The following is an 11,900-nucleotide window of genomic DNA, read 5'->3' on the forward strand; positions in this document are numbered from 1 at the left end:
TTTCTGGATAAACCACATAATAATACAATAGTAAACTATGATATAAAATTATAAATATGCTGTTTGTTAGTAATAGGATACCTATTGTTACAATTAGTATTTATTTATTTATTTTTAGTCTAGTAAAAATCATTTAGTCATTGATAGTGTTAGATTTTGATAATTTATATCAAAAGAAAATTACTTAATTTAAAATTTAAATATACCATTTTATAATATTAACTAATATAAAATTATTTTAAATCAATGATAAGCTCAAATGAACAATAGAAGTTAAATATTTTATAAATTTTTAAATTTATTTGTTACACTATCAGTAATTTCATTTTTTTGTAGCATATTCATATAGGTATCTAATTCATCTTCTTCATCACTTTCTATAGGATGCTCTAATTCCATGTCATCTTTTATAGTAGGTATTTCTTCAATAGGACTTTCTGAATCAAAATATTTTTCTTCTTCATCAATGGATTTAATTTGTAAGTTATCAAATTCTGGATTATTATCCACATTACTACAAAAAAAGACAAATTAATACATCAAAATATGTATATGTATTATATATCTTTAAAATTCATACTTATAGTCATAATCTTCTTGGCCATTGAGGAATTTGTGAATCATATGAGATTTAAATTCATCTAATAAAAGGAGTTTTTCTTTATCATTTAGTTCTTTGTTGTTATACTGTTCTAGGTTGAGTAAATGATCTTCTTTCCATCGACGTTTGCCAATTTTAACTGTTTCATTTTTTGGTTTACTATATTCACCCCAAAAGGCTGATGGTTTATGAACTTCCATAGCCAGTGATGGTTTATTTGAAATATTATCATCATCATCATAATCATCATCGTCATCATCATCATCATCACATTCTTCACCTTCTTCGTTTTCTTTTTGGACTTCCTCTATTTGTTGTTTGCGTTTTAAATCATCTCTATTATCACGATCAATTTGCTCAAATAAAACTTCAGTTAACCTTAAACAAATATATTAAATAAGTCTATACATAGTACATAATACATAAAAAATTATAAAGATGTTATTGTTATAATTACGAATTTTGAGCTAAATATTGATTGTCATAGTTGAATTTTTCTTCTTCTGATAGATATTGTCCAACTAGTTGTTCCCAAAGTAAAGGTTCTCTATTTCGCATCTCATTATCACTAAAGTAATCGCCTTTAAGAAGTTCAAGCATAGCTTGATAACGTCGATTTTTACAAACAACCTAAGTAACATAAATATATAATTATAAGTGAATTAAATCAATAATAAAAATTTAAGTTGTTTATAATATATATTTTGCCATATTATACTTTTTTAGAATTTATTAAACGGCTTAATCTGTGAAGATGAAAATGTATTTCATAATTGTCATTATTTCTAGATTTAAAGTATTCTAAGTGATCTTCTATTAAATAATCACCAAAAGTATATAAAAACTTTGAGTGACTATCATTTAAAATGTCTTCAGCAATTTTTCTTCTTTCCTCAAGTGAAAATTCTAATTGATTCTTTTGTTGACTTATAAAATCACTATTTAAAGCTTTCAATACAATATGATCAATTATTTGCTCTTGTGGTGTTTTAGTGTTTTTATCATTTGTTTGAACTCCTAATTGGAGATCTTCTTCAGTCATCTAAATAATAAAAATAATTAATAAGTCATGTAAATATAAATAATTTTAAATATATTTTATAAATAACTACTTGTAATTAACAATAATATTTTTCGGGTATAAAAATGAGGAACATAATAGATCTAGAATATTCTAAATGGAACAAAAATCTTTAAGATTAGTGTGGTAAACATCGTCATCCCCATTGTAGAAAGAATATAATAATGAAGTAAAAGGTATTATATATTGACAAAAAGGTCAGCTAATGCCTAATGCCTAATAGGGGCTTTTGTAATACTTAAAACACTTTTATTAAATAGTATTTAATTTGATATTTGTGAATAACAATTATATAGATATTGTATTAACTTACCACAGTGTCCATCATTGATACATTGTGTTAATTACTCCGGTTTAATTATAATTTATAGATATCAAATTAAAGTAATTAGTAAAATTAAAGGAGAAAATTTTTAGAACTTAAGTATTATTTGTAATGCATTTATAACAGTTTTAGCTTTTTGAACGAATATAATATAATTGTCAATTGAATATTAAATATTTGACTGAGTTGTTATCATTATGATAATAGCAATAACAAAATAAAGTTATCACATAGATAATAAAGATATGGATACACTGAGATAAATAAGATAGTATATCTTATCTATCTCAGTGTATGGATAGGACATATCGGTCTTATCAGCGGTATTTAAGGGGTCCAGTTGAGGCCAAACAAGTATACCTATATCGAGTATCGACTATCATTATAAAAACGCCTCAATTGCCTTCCCCTCCAGGCACGCGGCCTCAAATATATTTAACATAGGCATGGCCTATCCATATCTTTATTATCTATGAGTTATCATCATTTTATCACTATTCTCAATCACAGATATCAATTTAAAATTATTGGCGGAATTGATAATTATTATCAGCTTTATGTTAATATCATAGATCTATGATTTCAAAGCCTTAAACTTAAAGGCTATTATAATAATATACTTCGTTATAATTATTATGTTTAAATACTAACTAGTTTATACTTTTATAGGTAAATAATACAATCATACCCATTTAAAAACTTAAGAACAAATTAAATAATTATTTGATATAAATCTATTATCCGAATTTTAATACAATTTCCAATGTCTACTTTTTAATTTTTTGGGTACATTTTTAATCAAGTAATTTCAGGAAAAAGAAATATAAAAAAATTCAGGAATCAAATAGTATTCAAAACTATATTTTAATGTGTGTTATAATTCGAAAACCTTATTTATAGGGATTTAAAAGTTACACGTACTTTTACATAATATTATTAATTTTACTTTTCACAATAAAATGTATAAAATATGAAGATTAGCTATTAGAGTTTAAAATTTTATCTATTCCAGTTTTTCTCAAACTAGGTATCTGCCACAGCTCACAAGTCAATTTTTATTGAGCCGGGAAATTGTTTTTAATTATATGGATTCTAAGATATTTATGATATCATGTTATACTGTATAAATATAAACCATATAAGTTATAAGGTTTATGGTATAGATTTTATAGTTTTATATTTCTATGAACAGTATGAACCAATTTATAATGTTTTACAATTAGTTGTTATTGACTCAAAAGTTATTCATGGGTACTATATAATAATAGATATAAATTATAAACATTTTATTATTATTATGACTAAATACTAGTATTTATATAATAAAATTAAATCAATCTAATAGTGACGAGTTAAGTGCGAGACGTGATTACCTACTTACTATATTATGAGACTACGAGTGGAGGGTATAAAAACAAATTATAATATAACGATACAATCAGTGGTGAAACAACGGCGGCGATTTTCTACGTCGTTGTTACGTATATCATAATATTATTATGGTATTGTACCGTAGTTGCCATGGCACCGGGTTTGAGTTGTATGTTGATAACGCGGTTACATTGTGTTTTGTATATAAATGTTTAGTGTACTAGTGTTTATGTTAATAAGATCCGGACAAATTGTTACGAACAAAGGAAATCTAGTTTTGTTTGTTTTTTATTTGTAAAGGTAATACCTCAGATCTCTGTTTGGTGCCTTCACGTTTCATCGTCACACGGATTCGTCGTTAATCGTTGCACATCAAGGTCGGGATAGTTTAAAATTTTAAAATTTCTTATCTTACTGTTGTATGTATTAATTTCGTGTTTGAACCACAGGCATAAAATACAGACATTCAGTATTTTATGTCTGTGGTCTGAACAATTAATTAATAAATATTTAATATTAGTTAAAAATACAGGGAACCTAATCATAAAAAGATGATTGTGTTAGGATTACCTACCAACAGTGAGCACTGAATATTATTTATATTGTTATGTAATTATTAGTGGATTTACTTGTTGAGGTTCTTGGGTATTAAAATATAACTATGAAGTTTTCAGATTGCTTGCTGTCAAATTTGGTCCATATCATAGAGATCCTATAGTGTTGAAATAATTGTTTTCTAACATTTTTATTTCCACAATATATTTCATATATTCAAACTACCTAAATGGATTTAACTTAAGTATTAGGTATATTGTTATGAATGGACAGATTGAAAAATTAACCTGTTAAATGGACTTTGGTTTTGAAAAATTAAGAGAATTTTGTTGTCAAATTAAATATGAAAAATAATTAATATATTTGTACTTGTGAACAGTGGTGATTCTAAAAAAAAAATACGAGTACACTTTTAAATCTTAAATATTACTTGAAGGTACAATATTTCATAATAAATAATGATTGATTTTAAAATTCGTAATCCATAAACAATTTTTAAAGTATACTAAAAAAAAAAAAAACTGAAATTTGTATACCTAAATAATTGAACTCAAAATATATTAATGAATCATTTTTATTTTTAACAAATTATAATATTTTCCATAATTTGTATTTTGGGTTTTTTTGTTATTGTGCTGCTATTTACTTTTTTTGATTTGTCATTAGCATCTCTATGAGAGGTCATCCAACTTTTGACTTAGTCTTTAGGAAAAATAAAACATTAATACGTCATGTGTTTTGGGATATACTATGATTTTCATTATTGATTATGGGCACACGCAAAAATAAAAAACTATATTGTACACCGTTTCACTGCTTTTGAATATTTTAGATCTAAAGATAATTTAATTTTAATATAATTTAATTTGATAAGTTACTTTTCTATATTTTATTAAATAAGTTAATTGCGAGGTTAATTGCATATAAATGAAAAAATACATTTTGTCAAGTAATAAAATAAGAGACTGAATAGTATACTAGTAGTATATACTGAATAATACTTATAAAAATATAATATATTATGCAGAGATACATTTATATTGTTTACTTTTATGAACTTGGTTATTTATATTAACTATTACTGATTCTTAGTTAAATTATTTTTTAAATTTAACTGTTAATTCCAGAGTTAATTCAATGTGAGTAATGTTGCATCATACTTTTATTGCCTAATGGCTATACCTAGTAGAAAACTTTATAATGTAGGTTTATAAATCATTTAATATAATTAATCTAATTTCTTTATAAAGTTATTATGTTAGATAATTAAATAGAAACTTTATCATTTTGCAAAATCTCTGTATTAATGATAATTGAGTCTTTTCTTTGATTTTTGGTAGGATTTGACATCTTTAAATTCATTTTTTTTTACAATTATATTTTAATATTATTTTATATTTATGATTATTTTATAGGTGCATTGCTGTGGATATTATAAAAATGGTATTAATTCATGTTAAGAATGGCGACGATAGTCAATTTTTGTATGAAGCATCATTGGAAACTCCTGTTGATGAATGCACTTTGAATATTACTTCCATCTATAATGGCCGTTTAAAAATTTCCAGAATCTGTAGTGGTAATTATTTTTAAAATAAAGAAAAGTTTTGCTGCTTTTTAATTGTCATTATTAATACTGTCACGGATTCTTCATACTGTACTACTGTAATGATGGCAGTAAAATTTTATTGTTTTCACCGTGGCCACTTGTAGTATGTGAGGATTTTTAGTAATAATTTGTTTTTTTTCTTTAGAAATGGAAGAACTTAAAAAATATGGTACATTGTTGCCACCTGAGATAATGGGATTGACTGATGAACAAGTTGTTGAACTTAAACTGGTCGATACATGGGGTGAAAAATGTATACCTAGTGGTGGTTATACATTCCACAAAGATCCAATTGGACGCCGAAATGGAAAACGCCCTAATGAACAAATGCAAAATGTGTTGACTAAAACAATTGAAGAAGCTAAGGCTTGTGTGTCCAAAGTAAATATTATTATAATACAAATTGTAATTATCTATTTTTCTAAAATACCTATACATGTTTTATAGAAATTGGTTCAGTCTCAGATTTCATTAACTCAAAAGAAAGTTCAAGAAGCTCTTGATATACTTAGAGGTGCAATTATGATTGTTTATCCAATGAATTTACCACCACACGATAACATAAGACTTGAAATTGAAAACAATGAGGATCTTTCAGGAACTCATGCATCATTAGAGGTTAAAATACATTTATACTTTAATTTTAATCTTGTATTTGAGTAAATACTTCTAACTATATTACCTGTATCAATGCAATTAATTTTATGTATTAATTATTGTTGAATTTATATGTTTCAAATTCTGAATATTTAATATGATCATTCCTATTTTTAATTCTAGAATTTAAGCAGGCCCTTCCATCTTGAATATTGGTTCTTTATTCTACATTTTACCCAGTCTCTTAAATTTATATTTCTACGAATCATACTATTAGTATATGTAATTTAGTAAAACTAAATTCTTAAAATAATATTCTAAAATATAACTTAAAATAATTAAAATAAAATAATAAAAAAATAATTGTATAAATAAGCCATTAAAGTGAATGTATACTTGAAGTTTGAAAAAAAAATATAATGGCAGTGTTTAATATTTTTGAAATAAAAAATATAATCAAATATTGAATATATTCTATAATAACTTCAAAATAAATAGTTGATTCTAAAATCAAAATTATTTGTAAATTACTAATTAGGTACATTTTTTCTTTTTCTTTTATTAGCTCATATTTAAAATATATATATACTGAGTATTGGGTACTTCTTTAATTTAACAAAATTCATTATTTTAGAATCTATTAATGTATTGAAAAATATTTCTCTTACAAAATTTTTAGTTGAAATAAAACAAAATTTTTAATTATTTGTTATCATTATAATATTTTAAGTTGTTTACTTTTATGAATGACAACATACATTTTTATTTTATATCTTGAAGCAGAATATTTTTCATAATTTTTGGTACATAGAGAATGCAATTTGGATGATTAGCTTATGAGTTTTAGTGAATAGAGTAATACACCAACATTTTGTAACCTCAATTCCTCATACCTCATATATATTCCATACCGCTCGCTGAAACTTTAAATACCTAACTTATAAACTATTTGTCTGAATTTCAAAATTTTATGTATTGAATATTCTGAAAAATGTTCTGTTTCTAATTATAAAATTAAAAATGTATGTTGTCATTCAAAATGTAAAAAATTAAACAATAAAAATATTAAAAAATATTGCTTCATTTGGATTGAAAATTAAAAAAAAAAAATATTTTTCAAAACATTTATAGATTTTGAATTAATGAGAATTATTTGATAAAAGATACCCTGTAAATATTTAATTGATTTCAACTTAATTTAATTATTATTTCAATAACTAATTGTTATATTGAATTTTCTACTTAGGTGATCGCACCAAATATAGCACAACTTTGGTTTTCTGGTCGTGAATTAGTGCGAGAACCAAATAAAAAAATGAAGGACTATTTGGGACGTAATGAAAAAACAAAAGTTGTGTTGAAGCTTACTAAGACCGGTGCCGGACCACCAGCTCGTGAACCACCATTAAGTGAACAAGATCGCAAATTGTTAATGGCTGAAGCTTTTAAAAAACAAGAGGAATTAAAGGTAAGTTAGTTTTATTAGTTTCTGCACACACTACAATTGTACATAGTTTTTTTTGTTATGATAAAAAAATTAGAAGACTACTATTATTATAATGTAAGATAGAGCAGATTAAGCAGAGTATATAATATACTTATAAGTTATAGGTATATCCTTTAATATTATATTTTATTTAAAAGTTTTTTATTTATAGTTTATGCTTCGAATTGAAGTGCTTATAATATAAAATAAATTTTTATAGTATTGTTGATTAAGTATCTTTGTTCTAAGTGATAGTAATTATTTTCATGTGATTATTTCAACATTTTAATGATTTATAAATGTTACTCTATTATATAAATTTTAAACTACTAGTATTCCAGACTCCAGTTCAATTATTAATCATTACATACCATTATATTATAATAAAACATATTATATTTTTTTATGTAAAAGTAATTCTCAATCTATCTCCTAAATTGATTATTTATAATAACTTACCTCTGTAAAATTTTTATTTAAAATATAAACTAATTTCTTAAAAATTCATTATCGAATATTTACAATTAAGGTAGTTTAGTTTATTTAAATTTAATTATGATCTTATTTTATCATTGGTTGGTTATACTATTTTAGTGTCCATAGAACTATAAAGTTAAGAAAAATGTACATTGTTAATAATATATTAAATAATATTAGGTTTATAAAATACAATAAGGTTTTTATAATATGAAAATCAGATATTATTATATTTATAAATCAAAGCCATTAATATTTGATAACATAAATATTAAATATATTATATTATATAAACGATATTTTTAAATTTGTTTGATATTATTATAAATATGTACCTATTGATGACTGTTTGAATATAAAAAAATTGAAAAGCAACAGAGGGAAGTTAAATTTATTAAAAAGTAGTATCTACTTTTGTGTAAAAACATTGATATAACGAGTTGTGATATTATTAAAGTATTAGCATGTTATAATATTATAATACTATCATAGTGATATCAGAAAATACTTTATTTTTCTAAATCCCACTCTAAATAGATCACTAGCCTATCTGATCCATTATTTGGATACTTGCATTATAGTTTATATTTGATTATTATTATTGTTGACAACCTAAATATAAACATAATAATATTATATTCAATAAATCTCAAGTCATTTATTATTTTTGTGATGAGGTAACATAAAAAATTAAATAGCCCCTTAAAAGATTTGTTAATTGAAAATTATGTGTAACTAATGTATTTATTTGTATTCAGTGATATATCATCGTATACGAAAAACGGTTTCATAAAGCGTTTCATACACATTTGTCAACACGCGTAAGGTTAGGTTAGGTTAGGTCGACGTTTTTTCGAGTTCCACTAGTAATTTTAAATGAAATAGGTGCTGCTTGATTTTTTGTCCGACATAATTTCGACGCAATAATAACGTTCACACACTAATTATAGAATGAACACATTAATCACTTAATCTGGTATTTTTCGATGCATTGATATTCATAGATTAGAAGTTATAACCACAGAATAAATTAAATTAAAATTTTATAAATTGATAGGTTGGCAGCAAGTTGTTATTTAATACTCATGCATTGTACATATTGTAAAATAAGTACATTCATCGCATCGCTCAGAATCTAAAATTAAGTTAATTTATTAATTACACCTATACTGGCTATACTTGAAACAGGAATACCTACTATTAATTATTTATTTATCATAAAAAAACGGTAGTCGTATTACAATGTAATAGTATTATGGATGTGAAAAGAGGTAAGTTGTGCTCGCAATTATTTAATCTTGGTTGAAAAATCCAAAGACAAAATAACATTCAAAATGTTTGTATCTTTTTTTCTATAAAGATTTTTATGAAAACGAAGTATTTAAAATTTTTTTTTTAATATTTTGTTTGGTTTATTTCATAAAAGATCCTACATCCCTACCACTCTTTAGTAATTTTTATTTTATTGATTTAATGACTTATTCAAATGTAGGTATATAATATTATAATTATATATGAGTAAGTATAAGGCATTTAACAAATATTAAGTTAAATTATAAATTGTATGGTTTAACCGCTTAATTTAGTTAGTGTATTAAATTAGTAGATAATTGCATGAAATAACATATTATGACGCATATATTATTTATTAATATATTTTAGTATTTCTACTATAGATATAGCTCAAATACATATTTTTAAATTTATTTTACCAAATATCTGATATCTGATTATGATATTATATGATAAGTAAGAATAAATTGCCTTACAATTACAGAAAATATAAGCATAGTACATATTTATTTATTTATTTATATTCTCCTATAAAAAGTTTTGGTAAAGAAAACAACTTTTAGATTATGAACACGCAGTCATTAACATGCAATATTACAAAATATGCACATGAACTGAAGTAAAATATATTAAAATATGAGGAATTATAATTTATAAGTATAATAATAAAATTGATGTTACTAGAATTTAGAAAAATAATAAAGTGAAATGATAAGCTGGGAATAATGAAAAATAATAAATTATATATTAAACTTAGAATTTTATAATAATAAATATGAAAATATAGTATACAATACACGGGTTTTGTATAATATGTATTGTTATTTGGTACGGTTTATCTTATAAAATAATGTTTCTACATAAGCTGACAAAATATTCCAAATAACCAGACTGTCATGACGTAAAAGAAATTAATTTCTGTTGCAAACTGTCATTTGTGAGGAGTAGGGTGTATACGGTAAAAACCAAAATGTCGCGTGACGTTAAGCGCTATAATTTATTACTGTTGGCAGTTGGGGTTAATATTATTATCCCGAGTTACAGTGCTAAAAGTTCACCACTTTTGCCATTTCATGTAGCTTGTAGCTATAAATTCAAGTCTGCTCTGTTATTTTTTCTTATTAAGTGACGTGGAATTATACTTAATGTATCAGTAACGTCTCTAGATCAATTTTCATGGTAAGGGAGGAGGGTGATTTCAATTTAATATACATTTATACACATGTATTATTTATATTTTGATAAAAACCAACATTTTATATCAGAGGGGTGAATGTTCTTTTTTAACGAATCCCCTGAAGACATCTCTGAATCTACGTTGGAGTTATTAATTAACAATAATAATACAAAAGTAAAAAATCAGAATTTTATTTAATCATTGTATACATTTATATAATTTACCAAAATTGCAATGCATACAAGACAGTTCATTTAAAATATTAACAATATCTATGGTCTTGTCTGTAATTTGTATCGTATATTTTCGTCCCAACAAAACTTGAATATTCTCTTCAAAGACGTAAGAGTAATTTATGATACCGGTGTCCACATGACACGTCCAAAGTGGTGATAGTCTTTGGTTGTGACTTTCCTAATATAAACGCGTTACGTGACTATAATTTGAGAAGGTTTTGAACTTCAATCTCATAAACTCTAAGACCAAAGTGCATAGATGTGCGCACAGGATATGCATATACTCTAAGAAACAGTACTTTATGTACCTTAAAAAGATGTTTTTTTGTTTAAAAAATATAAAATACTTATCTACCTATATAAATTTAAGAAAAACAAGTTCTAGAAAAATTCTAAATGCTATATTTATTTTCTTGTATCTTCAAATGTTTTATACTTTCATTACGTTTATTTGTTATTTTATAACATTATTTATTTATTTTTTTTTTTTTTTGAGGAGAGGGAACATTTTCTTGTTTTACACCATGCTTTGTTAATGATACGGTTTACCGTGCAAATAAAATTAATTTTAAATTAATAGTCGTACGTAGAAGAGGATACCTGCAGAGGTGACTGTGAATTGTGATATATCAACCTGGTGGTTAAAATATTTGACCTGTCAACTGATTCATATTTGTCTACCCAGTGAATTGTTGTATGCGGTTAACTGCGATTTTTTCTTTGGTTAATTTTAGGAAAACTGGTCGTTTTCGCATGCCATTTTCTAAGCTTTTGCTGATTATCGATCCAACTGTTTACGCTTTCTTGTCCGCCATAGCCTGCTATTAATTATTTTAACTAGCTTAATGAGTCTTAACAACAAGCTTCTCTATATAATATCTGGTTTGACGAAAATCGTCAACTGCTCCCCGAGGTTAAGTAAGATGCTTGTCGCTTATCTATAATATTTATAGGTTTCTTGTTATAATAATTTGTACGATTTAATTACTCTGCTCTTCAAATATTATTTAGAATTTATTTTTCTTAATGCGTACGAGGGTTTGTAAAAATCAAGTATAAAACTGTAGTAAAACAGTCACGCTCTGTGCCGTA

General features: G+C 24.6%; 2 protein-coding genes across 4 annotated transcripts in view; one reads left to right on the forward strand and one right to left on the reverse strand.

Moving 5' to 3' along the window:
- Positions 1-278: 278 nt before the first annotated feature.
- Positions 279-2,209, reverse strand: LOC114123520 (coiled-coil domain-containing protein 97). The gene is made up of 5 exons (XM_027986534.2): positions 1,996-2,209; positions 1,320-1,643; positions 1,059-1,231; positions 581-979; positions 279-514 (listed from the first exon to the last, which is right to left on the reverse strand). The coding sequence occupies exons 1-5, from the start codon at positions 2,008-2,010 to the stop codon at positions 283-285; spliced, it is 1,143 nt and encodes a 380-aa protein (XP_027842335.2). The 5' UTR covers positions 2,011-2,209; the 3' UTR covers positions 279-282.
- A 1,311-nt stretch (positions 2,210-3,520) lies between these two features.
- Positions 3,521-11,900, forward strand: part of LOC114123530 (cilia- and flagella-associated protein 298-like) — a 53,208-nt gene continuing 44,828 nt past the window's right edge. Inside the window, exons 1-5 of one of the 3 annotated variants that reach the window (XM_050199056.1) lie at positions 3,521-3,755; positions 5,349-5,512; positions 5,688-5,923; positions 5,990-6,160; positions 7,386-7,607. In XM_050199056.1, the coding sequence (XP_050055013.1) occupies positions 5,374-5,512; positions 5,688-5,923; positions 5,990-6,160; positions 7,386-7,607 (768 nt within the window). In that variant the 5' untranslated portion in view covers positions 3,521-3,755; positions 5,349-5,373. The remainder of the gene's footprint in view (positions 3,756-5,348; positions 5,513-5,687; positions 5,924-5,989; positions 6,161-7,385; positions 7,608-11,900) is intronic. The other 2 variants (XM_027986548.2, XM_027986547.2) reach the window with 2 other exon arrangements.

This window comes from Aphis gossypii, chromosome 1 (genome assembly GCF_020184175.1).
Source record: "Aphis gossypii isolate Hap1 chromosome 1, ASM2018417v2, whole genome shotgun sequence".
NCBI lineage: Eukaryota > Metazoa > Arthropoda > Insecta > Hemiptera > Aphididae > Aphis > Aphis gossypii.

What these genes read in the sequence shown, in the direction of transcription:
- LOC114123520 (XM_027986534.2), bottom strand. An exon ending in GTTTAATAAATTCTAAAAAA is followed by an intron (nt 1,232 to 1,319) that starts GTATAATATGGC and finishes TATGTTACTTAG; the next exon opens with GTTGTTTGTAAAAATCGACG. An exon ending in CAAGAAGATTATGACTATAA is followed by an intron (nt 515 to 580) that starts GTATGAATTTTA and finishes CTTTTTTTGTAG; the next exon opens with TAATGTGGATAATAATCCAG.